General features: G+C 45.9%; 1 protein-coding gene across 1 annotated transcript in view; it reads left to right on the plus strand.

Annotated features, from left to right (window-relative positions):
* LOC138359760 (trichohyalin-like) overlaps positions 1–2,970 on the plus strand; it is a 37,696-nt gene extending 34,726 nt beyond the window's left edge. The window contains exon 3 of the mRNA XM_069319423.1: positions 2,744–2,970. Within this exon, the coding sequence (XP_069175524.1) occupies positions 2,744–2,970 (227 nt within the window). The remainder of the gene's footprint in view (positions 1–2,743) is intronic.
* Positions 2,971–18,874: the final 15,904 nt, after the last annotated feature.

Consider the following 18,874-nt stretch of genomic DNA (forward strand, 5'->3'; position numbering starts at 1 on the left):
ATTACTTCGCTACACTGTTCTCGGGCTCAAACAATCGTTTCTATAATAAATGCGACAATAATTCACTGTAATGGTATTTCACACTGCCCTTCATTTAGTGATAACTTATGAAGTATTTAACACTGGTGTTCTCAGTATTTCCTTTCGTGGGCGATAACACAATTAATCACTGCACCATGAATGATTATTCAATGCACGAACATAGACATATATAATATAGATAAATCAGACATCAATAAATGGTAATAACATAGTTACTGGGCACATAGCCTAACTTCCAAATACTGGCATAATATTATATATATTCTCTCATTATATGATTCAATTAAAGTCTCATGAAAGACATTCTCAACACAGTAAATTCATCAATAAATCCTGGTGCCTGTACACACCAATAATAAACATAAATATCGTGAGTACTCTTGATAGTACTACTCTGCACACTGGTGCCTTACTGTGACATAGGTGAGCCTTGCTCACGACATACAAAATCCTCAGGCTGAATAATATAGCTGAATATTATAGCTGACTAAAGGGGAATTGGGAGGGAAACTAGAACCACCTACTTCCACCTATCCTCCGATGAGAGTTGAGTTGTAGCTCCTGGTCCTGGCTCCTGCCTCGTGTCGGGAACGCCCCCACACACACGCTGTCGTGTCCTCCAGGAACTCAATCAATGTCCCACCGTAAGCGCGTCGTCTCCGTGCCTTATCCCTGCAGGTCCGTGCTCCTCCTCGACTTCTTGTAGGGTTGGAGTCGGTCTCCCGGCCGTCGACTTCTCCCAGCTTCGGCTGCCCGCCTACTTCTCGGCTGCAGTCGTTCAGGTTCCCAAATAGTCCTCTTCTTCCTCTGCTACCCAGTGGCTCTGTTCAGCCACTACGCCGTCACGAATGGGTGAACTGCCTCAGATGTCACATACGTCACTGCACAGACTTCACTTCTTCTCACACAGTACCTGTCCTGGAGCACTTGTTGCTCAATATCCGTCGATTCCCTCTCTGGTCCAACACATGAACGAAGGAAGACCTCACAGAGTACTGGCAGACTTCAGGTGACGCGTAAAATCCACGGGAGCGGGAAACAACTGTCAAACTGACAGGACCAATCTTCGCACGTCCAACCTCCTTGACGTGTCGTGTCTGACTGATGGCGCCAACGCGGCGCGCTGCCCAGACCCCCCTTCCTTCGTGACGTCACATTTGCCATGGGAGGTTTTCATTGGCTCCCTGTGCCACATTGCTGTCGGTGGCCAATCCGGTGTCACTGACGTCACACAGTTTTGGCGGGGAAACAGGAGAGCCAGCGCCATCTTGGCTTCCTAAAGGGCCTAAACCACAGGCCAAAATATTATTGTTTCACAAATTTCTCGGCACTCCGAGAACACTCCGCTCTCCCACATATACCAAATTGATGCCTGCGACGTAGAGAACGCTTGGGTAAAGTGGACATGACTCTAACTGCAGGCGTGGGAAAAATATAAGGGGGGGAACACCGTCACAATATATATATATATATATATATATATGTATATGCGAACAAGCCTGAATGGTCCCCAGGACAATATGTAACTGAAAACTCACACCCCAGAAGTGACTCGAACCCATACTCCCAGGAGCAACGCAACTGGTATGTACAAGACGCCTTAATCCACTTGACCATCACGACCGGACAAAATGAGGTGATAGCCGAGGCTATTTGAACCACCCCAACGCCGGCACTCGGATAGTAATCTTGGGCATAGCATTTTACCAAATCACCTCATTCTTTGGGGCACACGTGAGGAACACGTGATTTGGTAAAATGCTATGCCTCCAATGCTGGAGGCCTCAGTCATTCTCTTAATTGGTCGTCCATCCCTCAGTGTTATTACTCGTGTATTCCTCCTTTTTGTGTCCCTAGGATATTTCTCAAATTACGGCAGATCATCATTTTGGTACCCTGGTACTTTGATTTGTCTTCGGGCCAAAGCACCCTATCTTCTGCAAGCCGACCAAAGGAGGATACAGAGGGCCATAGTTCCTCTAGGACGGACTACGCTATTGAGTTGGGACCTCAACAGCAGTTCTCGTCACCAGTTGACACTCGCACCCCTACACGTCGGTCAGAGAGGATGATATTTACTCAGGAAGGGAATTAGCTATCTTTTTTCAGAGCACAAAGTTCGCTAATTCTGTAAGTATCATATAATTAAGCAAGAAACACCTTGCTTCTGTCCAATAGAGATCAGGCAAGGTATCCCTACATTCTTGGACTACCCTTACACTTTTGAAACAATTAAAATTTCCAGTTTTTTTAGAAACTATTGGTTTCATTTATTTAGTAGGATTTTCTTGCCCTTATTCTCTTACATTGAGTACCGGGTACAAGATTTCCTGCGATTTTGGTTGACTAATCATTTACCATCTAATATTAACGTTAATTGTTAATGATTAAATTTCAACAGGATAGTTACCAGTTGCCACGTTATCCTGTTAGTGACACTTATAATATCACAGGTATATTCGTTGTACATTTATTTGCTATCTCAACATGTTTCGTCTCCCAGCATTTCGTAGTGATCCAGCCAGTGAAGTAGGGAACTTAATGCGTGGCAAGAGGACCGAATTACAAACTCTAGCACACGAGTATCAACTAGATGTTCCCCATGGAGCCAACAAAAGTGACTTACACAATATTATCTTGGACCACCTCTTAGAGGAAGGAATTATAGACTCTGATGCTCACGAAAACTATTTTATTGCAGATAGGCAAGCTCTGGCAGCTATAAAATTAAAGCTCGAATTAGCGAAAATAGAGCGTGAACAACAAAAAGAAGCTCTCCAGATAAAAGAACGCGAGGCTGCCCTAAAGAAGGAAGAACAAGAACGCAAGGCTGCCCTAAAGAAGGAAGAACAAAAATGCGAGACTGCCCTAAAGAAAGAAGAACAGGAACGTGAGGCGGCCCTAAAGGAATGCGAGGCTGTCCTATAACGTGAGCGGGAGAGGGAACAGCTACAAGCAAGAAAACGTTACTTGGAGATGCAACGTGAGCACGATAAGAAGCAAGCTGAGAGTGTTCTAGCATATCGTCGACAAGAACTCACCTTGGAAACTACACATCTCACTCAGCGCCATCAAGCTACAACTAGTCTCCCAGTAAGCTTCAATGTCTCCCATGCCAGTAAGTTAATGCCACCATTCGTTGAGACAGAGATAGATGTGTTTTTTTACTACTTTTGAGACCCTAGCTAAAAAACTTAGCTGGCCTGAAGATCAATGGTCTACCCTTCTCAGAGTGCATCTCACAGGTAGAGCTGCGATTACTCTCAGTACCTTAGCGTCTGAGAATGACTACCAGACCCTGAAGCAAGCAGTTTTAGACGCCTACCTTCTCTCCACAGAAAGCTACAGACGAAAATTCCGTGATTATCTGAAGGCAAGTACCACCACCTTTTTAGAATTTGCCAATACTAAGAAAAGATATTTCATGAAATGGCTGGAAGCAGCACATGTCTCTACATTTTCAGAACTCGTCAACCTCATTCTAGTTGATTAATTCTTTAGACGTGCTCCCCCTTCCATCCGTTTATATTTAGCAGACAAAGAAGAAACCGACTACATCAGATGTGCGAAGTCGGCTGACACCTACAGCCTCATCCACCGGCTAACACCAGACCCACCTTCCAGTAAGAAGTCTTGGTATAGTTATGACAAAGTGAGTACAGATCAGGCGAGCTCTCAATTGTATTGTAAGTATTGCAAGCTCTATGTTGATTGATAAATGTTAAAAAGCCCAATACAAAGGCTATAGTGAAACTCCTAAACCCAAACCTACTCCTCCTAAGTCCGGTAAGCCTGTGATGAATGTTGGTGTTCCTGTTAATGATCTTTCTCTCTTCAGCAAACACCTGTATCCTGGAACTGTCTCTGCCAACGGTACAGATTCGGAGGGACGTTTCAAATTGAAGAACTTGAGGGACACAGCGGCTCTTCAGTCAATAATATTGAAATCGGCTGTGCCTAACATCACCTACACCGGGGAAACCGTCCTTATCACTGACCTCACTGCTACCACTCCGTATCCACTCGCCAGAGTCCACCTGGATTGTCCTTTCGTGACCGGTGAAGTCCAAGTCGTTATCAGGGAAAAGCCTTTTCCCATGTCAGGGGTACAATTTCTCCTGGGCAATGACTTGGCCGAAGATCTGCAACCTTCCAACCTGAACATCATGGACAAACCCCAGGTATGTGACTCTGTAGTGGATAACCCCATCTTAAAGTATGTTCCAGCAGAGGTCCAAGAAAGTGATGAAGTTTCTCCTCCGGTTTTGGTGACCACCCGTGTGCAAGCTGCACGCCCGCAACCAGCTGACTCTACTGCAACCGCTGTCCCTCAAGACCATCAGAATCTACCACCAAATCTTACTATGTTGGAGTTCCGTAAGTTAAAGAGGGAGGATCCTTCATTAACACCATTATTCTTCCAGCACGAGAATCAATCTCACAGTATCCCTGGGTTCTTTCTAGAGAATCAGTTGCTCTACCGAAGATACAGACCCAGTAAGCTGACGGAGGAAGACGATTGGGCTAATGTCGAACAACTAGTAGTTCCCACCAGCCTACGGCCCGATATTCTACACCTGGCCCACGGAGCGCTTTCTCACTATGGTTTTAACAAAACCTATCACGGAATCAGACGAGACTTCTACTGGCCAGGTATGGTAAAAGATGTCAAAAGTTACGTACAACATGTCAGCTAGCAGTGAAACCTAACATCCCGATTCCCAAGGCTCCTTTAATTCCTATCCCGGTGCCTGCGGAACCTTTCCACAGACTCATCATAGACTGTGTTGGTCCTATACCCCGGACCAGTTCTGGCAACGCTTACATACAAACCATCCTGTGTCCAACCACCAGATTCCCCCATAGCAGTTCCTGTAAAGAACATTGCGGCTGCTACAGTGGTGAAACAACTATTGAAGATCTTTACCCAATACGGATTTCCTCGGGAGATTCAAAGTGACTATGGCACCAACTTCACCAGTGATCTCTTCTAGAAGACACTGGAAGAATTCAACATCACTCAGGTATTGTCCAGCCCCTATCATCCTGCTTCACAGGGTTCTCTTGAACGTAGTCACCAAACAATAAAAGCACTCTTAAAGAAATTTTGCAATGAAACCAAGAAAGACTGGGATAAACATCTTGACATCATTATGTGCATTTTCAGAAGTCTCCCAAATGAGTCTCTAGGAGTATCTCCTTATCAGATGCTCTACGGACGTAAGTGCCGTACTCTTTTTAAAGCTTTTAAAGTCTCTATGTAGTGCGACCTTCAGTGACCCTCAGAATGTGCCCCAGTTTCTTCAAAACTTAAAGCACATTCTAGAGAGAGTACGTAAATTTGCTAATGACAATTTATTGAAAGCTCAAGAGAGGATGAAGACTCATTATGACCAACGCAGCAAAATCAGGAAATTTAAAACAGGAGACTTCGAGTTGGCATATTTTCCGATCCCAGGTTCTCCGTTACAAAATAACTTTTCAGGACACAAACGCATCAAGGAGTGCAAAAACAACCACAACTACGTTCTTGATACTCCAGATAGGCGGCGGAGGACCCAGTTGTGGCATGTCAATCTTTTAAAGGAGTATAAAGGTATTTCCCCCACTGTGCTAATATCAATCTCCACCTTTAAAGATCCATACCTCCACAGTGAGACCTTCCCTGCTTCTCCTCCGGAAAGCACTGACTCTGAGTCAGGGCCTTCCAACTCGGAAATCCTTAATGATCTTTCTAAATATTAACAGGACGGTAATAATGCTCCTCTGCTATTTTCTGATCCCATTCTCCCCTCTCCAGATATTACGAAGCCCTTCATCATCAATGTTGATACCAGTGGTACCGGCATCGGGGGCGTCCTGATGCAACAATGAGGTGAGGAGGTTCTTCCTGTCAGCTACTACAGCTACAAGTTGAAGCCCCATCAAAAGAACTACAGCACTATAGAAAAGGAACTCCTCTCCATCGTCCTGAATATGCAACATTTCGAACTTTACCTACAGGGGAATCGGTCTATTACCATCTACTCGGACCACAATCTCCCTAAGGTTCCTACAACAGGCCCAATTCAGCAATCAACGTCTTCTACGCTGGGCTCTGTACTTACAGAATTTTAATCTTGAGATCTTCTACATCAAAGTTTCGGACAACATCATAGCCGACGCCCTCTCCAGAGTCTACGAGGTAGAGACAACTACTCCTACCTCTACACTAGCTACTGAAGTAACTTACCCATAAGAGCAGGCTTTGGGGGAGAGCTGTTACGATAATCTCCTTCAAGAGAGATTTGGCCTGCTCTTTCCTATCATCATGTTACTTCAGTACATCTAGATACTACAAGCAAGTGTAGAACGTATTGAGTAAAATACGTTTCTGCCAAGCGCATAGGTATCAGACACTCGCTCTCCACCTCCCCCCTCCATCTTCGTCGATCACTAAACCACCACTTCCAGCCAGCACGCTTCTGATTGGTGAATCGACGTCTGCACCTCTGCACTTCAGCGCCATCTACATAGCCGGTGACTGAGCAAGCACAAGCCATTGGATTTAGAATATCCTGTGCTCTCAAAGCTGATACAACCATCTGATATATGCTCTGTTTATTAGAGGATTTTCTCAGCCAGCGCATTATTCTTAGCACCTGTTAATTCATTTCTTGTCTTTATTCATTGTAAAGTAACGTCACCATTGTTTTATTTTGTTATTTTTATACTTTATAATCTTGTTTGTTTACACTGTACATAGCCAAGAGATTATCTTTCTTCATATATATTTTCAAGTTAATTAAAGTTTCATTGTTCATACGATTTGTTTTGCGTGTTTTCCCTTACTTTACCACAGGAGGCAACAGCCAAGCACTCAACTTTTTTTTGTAAATGTGATTGGCATTGACACCAGCCATTTCATAAACCCTATCAAACCATCCTAACTTATTATATAACAAATACATTCTACAGACCAGTTGTTGTTGTTGTTTAGTGACATCACGAAAAGCAAACTCAGTACTGGGATAAGGTATTGTTGGCCATTAGCATATAAGTGTCTAGGTATCACAGCGCCTGACTGGTCAACTATGTGTGATGTCACCAGATGACCTATGCTGCCTTTAGCGTCCTACCTGCATATGTACTGTATTTGATGTTGTTATTCAAAATGGCTAGACTAGCCATCCCCACCTAACCTAATCAGAGGTTTGAGAATATACATTTTAGTCATCCACAACTGTAATCATTATGCACTAATGGGTTCAAAAGCTAAAAAGCTGCCCAAATGTCGTACAGCAATTTATGCAGAATCTTACACCTGGCAGCATAGCAGGTGAGCTGATCATAAGAATAAAGGTAACTGCAGAAGTCCTATTGTCCCATACGAGGCAGCTTCTATATATTTTCACCCAATTTCATTCATATTCATGTCCATCCTATGTTTAAAAACAACCAAGGGATCCCACTTAAAGTATTAGTTTACAATAATAGTTTAAATAAATAGCTCTCATTCTAGTTTTATACACAACAGCAATTATGAAACCCTATAGCTTGATATCGTAATATAATCCACAAGTAGTTGCCAGACATCTGGCAGCACAGCGGATTAGTAGCTGTGTTCATAGGCTAGTCAACTGTGCTCACAGCCATCAAATAGCTATCCAAATGTCACACCTCAATTCAACCATCTAGCAACTCAGCTGGATGCTAGCCACTATATTCATAGGCTAATCATTTCTACACCTCAAAAAAATCCTAGTCTTGCTACGCAAATCTGCTAACTTGTTTCTAAGCCAACAGTCACAAATACAAGCATACATACCTACACGCACTTCACAACCCAAACATTCATAGAGAATAGTCTAGTTTTTTGCCCCCATTTCCCCATTAATCAGATGTAATTTATGCCATTGTTATGATCCCAGGTAGCCGAAAAACGAGTCTCCCCTTTGAGAATTATTCTATCAAGCCTGACCTAACCAGATGGTCTAAGAAATATAGAGGTGATAACACATATGTAAAATAGCTGGTTGGATATGATGAACAATTTAAGATTATGGGCAGTGAAGAAGAAAACAGATAAATGACTGGCTAGGAGATGTGGACATTTTGCTGAAGGCGTGAGACTCGTTTCTGGAGGGCTTTGACCTCACTTGAGGCCAGACATCGCACGGGGAAAGCCGCGCTCCGTTGAGCTCCCGTCAGAAGGGAACCCCTAGTGATATATCTCGAAGAGAAGAGAAGTGTGCAGACGTACCAGCTGTGGAATTGAGCTGGGGATGTGTGGTCTCAAGTCCTGGTCAACGAGGAGAGTATTAAACCGCACAGAGATACTTTCGTGGGCTGTGGAAGCGCCCTGACCAGGCTCCGTCAGAGGGAGGAGCGCCCTCGACCAGATAATCTGTGGTAAGCACGATATACGCCAGTTCATAGTGATTGCTTGTAGTTGGTCATGTGCCCAGCGACAGTAGCGAAGTTTATTTATAAGTTAATGTTTTGATAAGGCAGAAAGCCTAAAATTAGAGAGTGGAGAGGGAGGAACACAGAGCGACGTCTATCCCCTCTGAGCGCGGGCAGGTGACTGAGAGCTCCCGACGGCGGAGGCCCCTCCTGGAGTGAGTGAGGCCCACCGGGCAAGGTGGAGCATGGATCCGCCCAACGGGGAAGTCCACTCTCACAGTATGTAGAGGACAGATAGAGGTTGGAGGCAAACATATTGTGTGATTATTTTTGTTTCTGTGTTAAAGCGGAAACATTTTTATTGGAGTGTCAATGGGTTGCAGATTTGTCTTTGGGGAAGAAGTTGCTGAGAACTTCGAAGATGAAGTAATTGATGAGATTCCAAGGTAGTGGAGGAGAGGGCCTCGAGCTGTGAGGAGAAGCAGTGAAGAGGAGTGTCACGTGCTTCTGTAGAGGTGGTGAAGCACCATAGTTGCTCGAGGGAACTTCATGGTGTAGCAGCCAAGAGAGCTGTGGAGGAACCTAGCAGAAGGGTGAAGCACCGTAGTTGCTCAAGAAAACTTCATGGTAGCAGACTGGAGGAGCTGCAGAGGATCCTGGTAGTTAAACCCGGGAGAACCTGAAGAGATCAGGGTAGTGAACTTCCAGAGGTGGAAGGGAACTTCTGGTGGATTACTTGTAGGGAGTTGATAATGTTTGGTTGTCATTAGCGTGCAAGACGCAGTGAGAGGTGAGTGATTGTTTGCATTCTTATGTCAAGGAGTGTTTTATACTGAAGTTTAGTTACAGTCGTAGGCTGGATTACCTACAGATGTATGCGTTCTAGGACTGATAGAGTGATCGACTGATCATTGCTTGTGTATCAAGGAACATTTATACTGATATATGTTATTGCATTCACATGCTGATTTTCTTTGTACACCTTTATAGATATATATATATATTTATATATATATATATATATATATATATATATATATATATATAAATATATATATATATATTCTCTTGCTGATAGTACAACAGTGTATGTAGACTTGATCTACTTGAGGAGGTTGATAGTATCAGGTGGTGAATCAGAAGATAGGATACCACTTGGTAAACTGATAATAGAGTTCTGATGGTGTTGGAGAGCAACCTGGCTGTAATAGTATAGAGTATGGGATTCATTATTATTATATGTGTGTATGTATTGTGTATGCGCTTTGTCCAGTAAATGTATTCCAATTTGCTGGTATTTGCCCTTGTCCTTGTGAGGCTTCCCAGAAAATAGTAAAGGAAGAGAGAGAGAAAGAGCCAAGAACCACCACTGTGGACAGGGTAGGATGGAAGATTAGTAAGTTAAAGGGGATTGAGGAGATCATATCACTTAAGGAGAGAGTGGGGAGTCACAGCGGCTCGAGTGGGTGTGTGCACGTGACAACGAGGCTAAGTGTTGGAGCCGCATCTCCTAAACGTGTGACTTTGAGCCCCTCTCCAAGAGCCAGAAACGCCTAGTGTGATCTCCTAGTGAGGTATAAGCACTCTACCGAGTTGTGGGTTGGGTTGTCTGTAGAGAAGGATCAACGACGACAACACCAACAACTCACAAACTATAATATATTGGGGGCCTGTCCGGGAGAGTGAACTGACACACCCACACCCTGTCCAAGAGTGGATTTGTACACCCTTGCTGAAATAAACTGTGTGACCGCAGGTGTATATTCTCTCTCTTGGGAAGACTCACAGGACAAAGATGGATAAGGTGCAAGCATTTCTGGAGTCAGGCAAGCCTGAGGACTTGGAAGGTTGCACGAGGGATATATTAAAACAAATAGCAGAAAAATGTGGTATCAGGTTGAAAGCATCTAAAGTAGCTGGGATGAAGGATGAGATCCTGAGGCAGTTAAGAGCCAAAAGTGAAGCGGCAGAACAAGGAGCCCAGAAAGGAGCTGAAAGTGGAAAGGAGGATGATGGGCAAGATGAAGTGAGATCCCAGGGATCGAGTAGGAGCAGTAAGAGTAGCAGGAGTAGCCGAAATAGGAGCTTGGAGAGATTCCAGTTAGAGCTCCAGATGCAGCAACAACGAGAGGACAAGGAGAGGCAGTTCCAGCTGGAAAAGATGAAGTTAGAACTCCAGATGAAAAAGGAAATAGAAAAAGAGAAAACCAGACTGGAGGTAGAAAATGAGAAAACCAGACTGGAAGTAGAAAAAGAGAAAACCAGAGTAAGAGAACTGGAGTTGGAACAGGAGAAAGAAAAAGAAAAAGCCCAGGTTGAAAAAGAAAAAGAGAGAACAAAACAAATGCAGATAGAAGCGAATAGAACCTTGGCTGAACAAAGGATTGAACATGGGTTGCCAGAGAGCACCACCCAGGTATCACACTTACCAGATGTTAGGGTTAGGGAGAAGGACATTCCCTTGTTTGTTCCCGAAGAGGCAGAGAGCTTCTTCGAGCATTTTGAAAAAGTAGCCAGCATCAAGGAGTGGCCACAGGAGGAATGGGCCCAGCTGGTCCAGTTAAGATTGACCGATGCAGCCAGGGAGGCATACACCTAATTGTCACTGGAAGAGTGCCTGGATTATGCCACAGTAAAGAGCAGCAAACTGCGCTCGTTTCAGTTAACCCCAGAAGCGTATAGGAAGCGCTTCAGAGAGATGGTGAAGGTTGGAGCATGTACCTTTGCTGAGACAGCAAGAAATCTGGAAAGACGATTCCAGAAATGGATTGAGGCTGCTGGAGTTGGATCTTACGCTGACCTGAAGCAACTGATGGTCATGGAGAAGTTCTTGGAGATGATGCATCCCGAAACAAAGTTCAAGATCCAAGAAGCAGGGAGGTAAAGAAATATTGTGGGACATGTTTGGCGTGCCAACGTGCAGGTAAGCCGGCTCCGGCTATACCAAAGGCACCCTTAAAGCCCATAGGCATTTGGCGAGCCTTTTGAGAGAGTCTTGATAGACTGTGTAGGTCCGTTGCCAAGGACCAGAAAAGGCCACGAGTACTTACTGACCATAATGTGCACGGCCACCCGTTTCCCCGAAGCAATCCCCCTGAGAAGAGTGACGTCAAGAGCCGTTCTGGATAGACTACAGAACTACATTGCGTGGGTAGGAATGCCCAAGGTTATCCAGACGGACCAGGGGAGTGTCTTCCAGTCGAAGTTGTTTAGGGAAACTGTGAGAGGATGGAGGGTAGAGCAAGTGCGCTCGTCACCGTATCACCCTCAGTCACAGGGAGCTTTGGAGTGTTTCCATGGAACGCTAAAGAGCTTGTTGAGGATATACTGCACTGAGGAAGGGAGTAGTTGGGACGAGGCATTACCATCCATGTTGTTCGCCATCAGGGATGCGGTAGTAGAATCACTCGGATTCACCCCATTTCAACTGGTGTACGGACACTCCGTGAGGAGCCCAGTGGGCGCGCTGAAGGAGCAGCTCACCGTGGATAGGCCTAAGGTGGACGTGGGACAATATGTATAAACTTTTAGAGAGCGACTCTCTAGGGCCAGAGATTTGGCCAAGGAAAATTTGAGAACATCCCAGGCAGAAATGGTAAGGTACCACGACAGGAAGGCGAAGGGCAGGAAATTTCAAGAAGGAGATCAGGTGTTAGTCCTACTACCGGTAAAAAGAAGTATATACAAGTCAAGATTTTGTGGACCATATACCATCCAGAAGGCGTTAGGGGAGGTGAATTATGTAATCCACATGCCAGATCGTCCGAGGAAGTCACAGGTTTGCCACGTGAACATGATAAAGAGGTACAATGACAGAGATGAGCCTCTAGGCGATGAAGAACAGATGGAAACCCCATTGCAGGCGACTGTGCTTTGTGTAGGAGACGGCAAAGAGATAGAAGAGGAGAACTGTAAGTTAGAGAGGGCCATTGGCGCGAAGATATCAAATATGGAAGGCCTGGCCAAGATAGGTGAGCGTCTGGGTCATTTGGAGGATGACCAACACCAGGAGCTAGTGGAGATCCTACGGAGGAATAAGTCGTTATTCAAGAACGTGCCTAGAAGACACCGCGGAACGGTGCACAAAGTGAATGTAGGGAGTGCTGACCCCATCAAGCAGCACCCTTACAGAGTTAACCCGGAGAAAGCAGCGGCAATGAGAGCAGAAGTGAAGTATCTGCTAGATAACGACTTGGCAGAGGTTAGTGACAGTGACTGGAGTTCGCCGTGCCTCCTCGTGAAGAAGAGTGACGGCACGTACCGGTTCTGCACCGATTATAGGAAAGTGAATGCAGTCACGGTCGCTGACTCGTTTCCAATACCGCGCATTGACGATTGCATAGATCGGATTGGGAGTGCACGGTATGTCTCGAAGATAGACCTGTTGAAGGGATACTACCAGATTCCCCTGTCCGAGGAGGCCAAGAGGATCTCAGCGTTCGTGACACCCGACGGCTTGTACCAATATAAAGTGGTGCCGTTCGGAATGAAGAATAGTGGTAGTTGTTTTCAACGAGTAATGAATCAGGTATTACAAGGCGCGACTGGATGTGCAGTGTACATCGATGATATTGTGGTGTTCGCTGATTCCTGGAAGGATCACGTGGATCGACTTTTAGATTTGTTCGATCAGTTGGAGAAGGCCAACATGACGATCAACTTAGCAAAAAGCGAGTTCGGGAGAGCCCGCCTGGAGTACCTTGGATATATAGTAGGGCAAGGCGAGGTTGCTCCAGTAAGAACAAAGGTGGAGGCCATTGACAACTTCCCAGTGCCCAGGAGTAAGAAAGAATTGTTGAGATACCTCGGTATGATTGGATATTACCGGAAGTTTTGTGAAAATTTCTCCACCATAGCCGCTCCTATGACGAGTTTGCTAACAAAGAGCAAGAAGTGGGAGTGGAATGGAACAGCACAAGAAGCGTTTGAAAAGACCAAAAGACTGTTGACCGAGGCGCCTGTACTAGTGTCGCCAGATTTTGAAGCGCCGTTTACGTTATTTGTAGATGCCAGTGATATAGGGGCTGGAGCTGTACTGACCCAGCAGAATGATGGAATTTACCGCCCCGTGTCCTTCTTCTCGAAGAAGTTCGTTAAGCACCAGAGGTCGTACAGTACAGTCGAGAAAGAGACTTTGGCCCTGGTGATGGCATTGAAACATTTTGAAGTGTATGTGAGTGGGGGAGGACACCCAGTGACGGTGTATACAGACCATCATCCCCTAGTTTTCCTGAAGAAAATGAAGCATGCAAACCAGAGATTAACCAGATGGTTTTTATCGCTTCAAGAGTATGACCTGGTGATAACGCACATAAGAGGGCGAGACAATGTAGTGGCTGATGCGTTATCTTGAGCCTAGCCACTAGAATAATTCTCATAAACAAGGGGGAGGGAGTGTTATGATCCCAGGTAGCCGAAAAACGAGTCTCCCCTTTGAGAATTATTCTATAAAGCCTGACCTAACCAGAAGGTCTAAGAAATATAGAGGTGATAACACATATGTAAAATAGCTGGTTGGATATGATGAACAATTTAAGATTATGGGCAGTGAAGAAGAAAACAGATAAATGACTGGCTAGGAGATGTGGACATTTTGCTGCAGGAGTGAGGCTCGCTTCTGGAGGGCTTTGACCTCACTTGAGGCCAGACATCGCACGGGGAAAGCCGCGCTCCGTTGAACTCCCGTCAGAAGGGAACCCCTAGTGATATATCTCGAAGAGAAGAGAAGTGTGCAGACGTACCAGCTGTGGAATCGAGCTGGGAACGTTGTGGTCTCAAGTCCCGGTCGACGAGGAGAGTATTAAAACGCCCAGAGGCATTATTGTGGGCCGTGGAAGTGCCCTGACCAAGCTTCGTCAGAGGGAGGAGCGCCCTCGACGAGACAATCTGTGGTAAGGACGATTCAAGCCAGTTCATAGTGATTGCTTGTAGTTGGTCGTGTGCCCAGCGACAGTAGCAATGCTTATTGATAAGTTAGACATGTTTTAATAAGGCAGAAGGCCTGAAATAAGAGAGTGGAGAGGGAGGAACACTGAGCGACATCCGTCTCTTCTGAGCGCTGGCAGGCAACTGAGGGAGCCCCATCTCCTGACAGCGGAGGACCCTCCCAGTGTGACTCACACTCGCCAGGCGAGGTGGAGCATGGACCCGCCCAACGGGGGAGTCCACTCTCACTGTATGTAGAGGACAGATAGAGGTTTAAGGCAAACATATTGTGTGATTATTTTTGTTTATGTGTTAAAGGGGAAACATTTTTATTGGAGTGTCGATGGGTTGCAGGATTGTCTTTGGGGAAGAAGTGGCTGAGAACTTCGAAGCCAGCACAGAGGGAGTAATTGATGAGACTCCAAGGTAGTTGAGGAGAGGACCTCGAGCTGTGAGGAGAAGCAGTGAAGAGGAGTGTCACGTGCTTCTGTAGAGGTGGTGAAGCACCATAGTTGCTCGAGGAAACTTCATGGTGTAGCAGCCAGGAGAGCTGTGAAGGACCCTAGCAGAAGGGTGAAGCACCGTAGTTGCTCAAGGAAAACTACATGGTAGCAGCCTGGAGGAGCTGCAGAGGATCCTGGTAGTAAACCCGGAAGAACCTGAAGAGATCAGGGTAGTGAACTTCCAGAGGTGGAAGGGAAGTTCTGGTGAATTACTTGTAGGGAGTTGATAGTGTTTGGTTGTCATTAGCGTGCAAGACGCAGTGAGAGGTGAGTGATTGTTTGCATTCTTATGTCAAGGAGTGTTTTATACTGAAGTTTAGAGTTACAATCGTAGGCTGGATTATCTACAGATGCATACTTTCTAGGACTGATAGGGTGATCGATTGATCATTGCGGTGTATCAAGGAACATTTATGCTGATATATGTTATTGCATTCACATGCTGATTTTCATTGTACACATTTATAGATATATATGTATATGTATATGTATATATATATATATATATATATATATATATATATATATATATATATATATATATATATATATATTGCGACGGAGTTCCCCCCCCTTATAATTCTCCCACGCCTGCAGTAAGAGTCATGTCTGCCTTTCCCAAGCGTTCTCTACGTTGCAGGCTACAATTTGATATATGGGAGAGAGTGAAGTGTTCTCGGAGAGCCGAGAAATTTGTGAAATAGTAATATTTTGGCCTGTGGTTTAGGCCCTATAGGGAGCCAAGATGGCACTGGCTTCCCTGATCTCCCGCCAAAACCGTGTGACGTCAGTGGCACCGGATTGGTCACCGACAGCAATGTGGCACCGGGAGCCAATGAAAACTTCCCGTGGCAAAAGTGACGTCACGAAGGAAGGGGGTCCAGCCAGCGCGCCGGGCTGGCGCCAGCAGTCAGACACGACACGTCATAGAGGTCGGACGTGCGACGGATGGTCTTGTCAGTAGGACAGTTGTACCTCGCTCCCGTGGATTTACGCGTCACCTGAAGTCCGCCAGTACTCTGAGAAGTCTTCCCTAGTTCATGTGTTGAACCAGAAGAGGGAATTGACGGTTATTTGAGCAACAAGTGCTCCTGTCAGGTACTGTGCCAGTAGCAGTGAAGCCGTGCAGTGACGTACGTGACGTCTGTGGCAATTCACCAGTTCGTGACAGCGTAGTGGCTGACAGAGCCACTGGGTAGCTGAGGAAGAGAGGACTATTTGGGGAAACCGAACGACTGTAGCTGAGACGTAGGCGACAGCCGTTGCTGGGAGAAGACGACGGCCAGGAGACCGACTCCAACCTTCAAGAAGTCAAGAAGGAGGACGGACCTGCAGTGAGGAGGCACGGAGACGACGCGCTAAACGGTGGGACGACGAGAGGCTCTGGTAGGACACGACGACGTGTAGTGTGGGGGCGTTCCCGACACGAGGACCAGGAGCTACATCTCGACTCTCATCGGAGGATAGGGTGAAGTAGGTGGTTCTAGTTCCCTCCCCATTCCCCTTTAGTTAGCTATGTTATTTGGCTATATTTTCTAGCCTGAGGATTTTATATGTCGTGAGCAAGTATCACCCATGTCACGATAAAGCACCAGTGTGCTAGACAGTACTATCAAGAGTACTTGTAATATTCATGTTGATTATTGGTGTGTACAGGCACCAGGAACCAGTGATAAATTTACTGTGTTGTGTATATCTTTCTATTTATTTTGATATGAACATATAGTGGTAAATTATATATAATATTATGCCAGTATTTGGAAGTTAGGCTGTGTGCCCAGAAACCATTTATTTTCCATGTATTGATGATTGATTTATATACCATATATATGTCTATGTTCATTCAGTGAATAATCATTTGTGAGTATAGTGAATTATTGCGTTATCGCCCACGAGAGAAAGTACTGAAAACTCCAGTGTTAATATTTCATAATATATGGTTGAGTGAAGAACCATGTAAAGCCATTACAGTGAATCATTATAGCATTGATTGTAGAAAAGACTGTTTGAGCCTGAGTACAGTGTAACTGAGTAATACGGTTTATTTAGCAAATATCGAGTGTGCGAGTTTCTAGTAATATTGGAAAGTTTAAAGAAACAGCGCGCGTGAATCTAGGAAACAAGCCAAGTTCGCGCGGAGAGGCCATTGCGATCAGCTGTTCTTGACACTTGATGAGGAGGGGGAGAGTGTTGCCCTCTAGTGATCGCATAATATCCGTGGGAATTACCGGCCGAGTCAGGATCAGTTGATTTATCGATTATTGTGTGGCCTTGTGACATCTTTCATACATTTTAAGTAAAATACAAAACTCTCTTTGTGTTTTTATTATCCCCTCCTTTGATCTTGTGGCTATATTATACTGGTAAACATAAAGTGATAACAATAAGTACCTGCCTGATTCCTGATCTTTGAGTGTGACCTTGCCAAGGCTACCGCTGAATACACCAGTCCACTGATGGTGTTACTGGCCACCTAAAAACACCAGTTGGCGATCTTGTGGATAACCGTAGAGCCCTATTGTTGGGGAGGGCACACGACAGTCAAGTGCACGAGTCGTGTTCTCACTCTTTCTTAATTAGAGGCCGTTAAGATTGACTGGGAGGCTCTCCTGGCGTGCAGTGGCGCCGTGAGGATCGAGGGAAGACCCGCAGGGATACGGTGAGTTACCTTGAGCATAACTATTGCTCACCCCAGAGTAAGAGAATAGAGAGTTGAAACTCCAACATTGGCGACCTTGCCAGGATACCGATCGAAGTAAAGGTTGCAGTGGTGGTACTTGGCAGTGGTGTTAGAGATCAGGCGCAGGTTATCACTCATTGCACAAGATGGAGGGTGATAAAGTAACCAGGTTTATTGACTCTAGAGACGAACAGGTGCTGGAAGAGTGCACCAAGGCACAGTTACAGGCTATAGCGGATCATTTTGGAATAAAGCTGAAATCTGCCCGAGTTGGTGAAAGAAGACTAGAGATAATGGCTCAGCTAAAGGCTCGAGACGAAGCTTTGGGGGAGGAACGGCCCCAAACACCTGCCAGTGAGGGTGAACACTTGAGTATTGGTGGAAGCAGCAGGGGATCCAGCGGCAGCAGGCACAGCATTAAGCTGCAAATAATGAAGCTGCAGCTAGAGGCACAGCAGCGCAAAGAAGAGCGAGAGGCACAGCAGCGCAAAGAAGAGCGAGAAGCAGAGGCACAGCCGCGCAAAGAAGAGCGAGAAGCAGAGGCACAGCAGCGCAAAGAAGAGCGAGAAGCAGAGGCACAGCAGCGCAAAGAAGAGTGAGAGGCACAGCAGCGCAAAGAGGAGCGAGAAGCAGAAGCACAGATGAAGCGTGAGGAGCGAGAAGCACAGATGAAGCGTGAGGAACGAGAAGCACAGGAGCGCAGCGAAGAGCGAGGGCTGAGACAACAGGAAATAGAAGCCAACAAGGAGGTGGAGCTGAAGCGAGCTGAACTGGGACTAGGTGCCCCTGCCCCGCCACAGGAAGACCGACGAGTGAGGGAACGAGACCTGCCGGTCTTTGTGCCTAGTGAAGCCGAAAGTTTCTTTGATCACTTTGAGAGAGTTGCTGCTATGAAGAGGTGGCCGAGGGCGGAGTGGGCGGAATTGGTCCAAGGGAGGCTCACGGGTGAAGCTCGTGAAGCCTTCACTATGCTCGACTTCCAAGAATGCACTAACTACGATGCGGTAAAACGAGCTGTGCTCCGTTCCTTTAAGCTCACACCAGAGTGTTACAGAAAGAGGTTTAGAGAATGTACCCGGTCGCCAGGAAAATCGTATGCGGAGACGGCGAGGGACATGGAAAGAAAGTTCCTTAAGTGGATGGACTCTGAAGAAGCGGGGTCGGCCGAAGAAATCAAGGAACTAATGGTCATGGAAAAGTTTATGTCCGTGCTCCCTCCTGAGATCAGGATGAGGGTAAAGGAGGCGGACATAAAGGACCTGAGGGCCGCAGCCGACCGAGCCGACATGTTAGAAGAAGCCCTACGCCCGCGCCGAGAGGGACAGCACCGACCACCCGC

Source organism: Procambarus clarkii, chromosome 8, assembly GCF_040958095.1.
Source record: "Procambarus clarkii isolate CNS0578487 chromosome 8, FALCON_Pclarkii_2.0, whole genome shotgun sequence".
Taxonomy (NCBI): domain Eukaryota; kingdom Metazoa; phylum Arthropoda; class Malacostraca; order Decapoda; family Cambaridae; genus Procambarus; species Procambarus clarkii.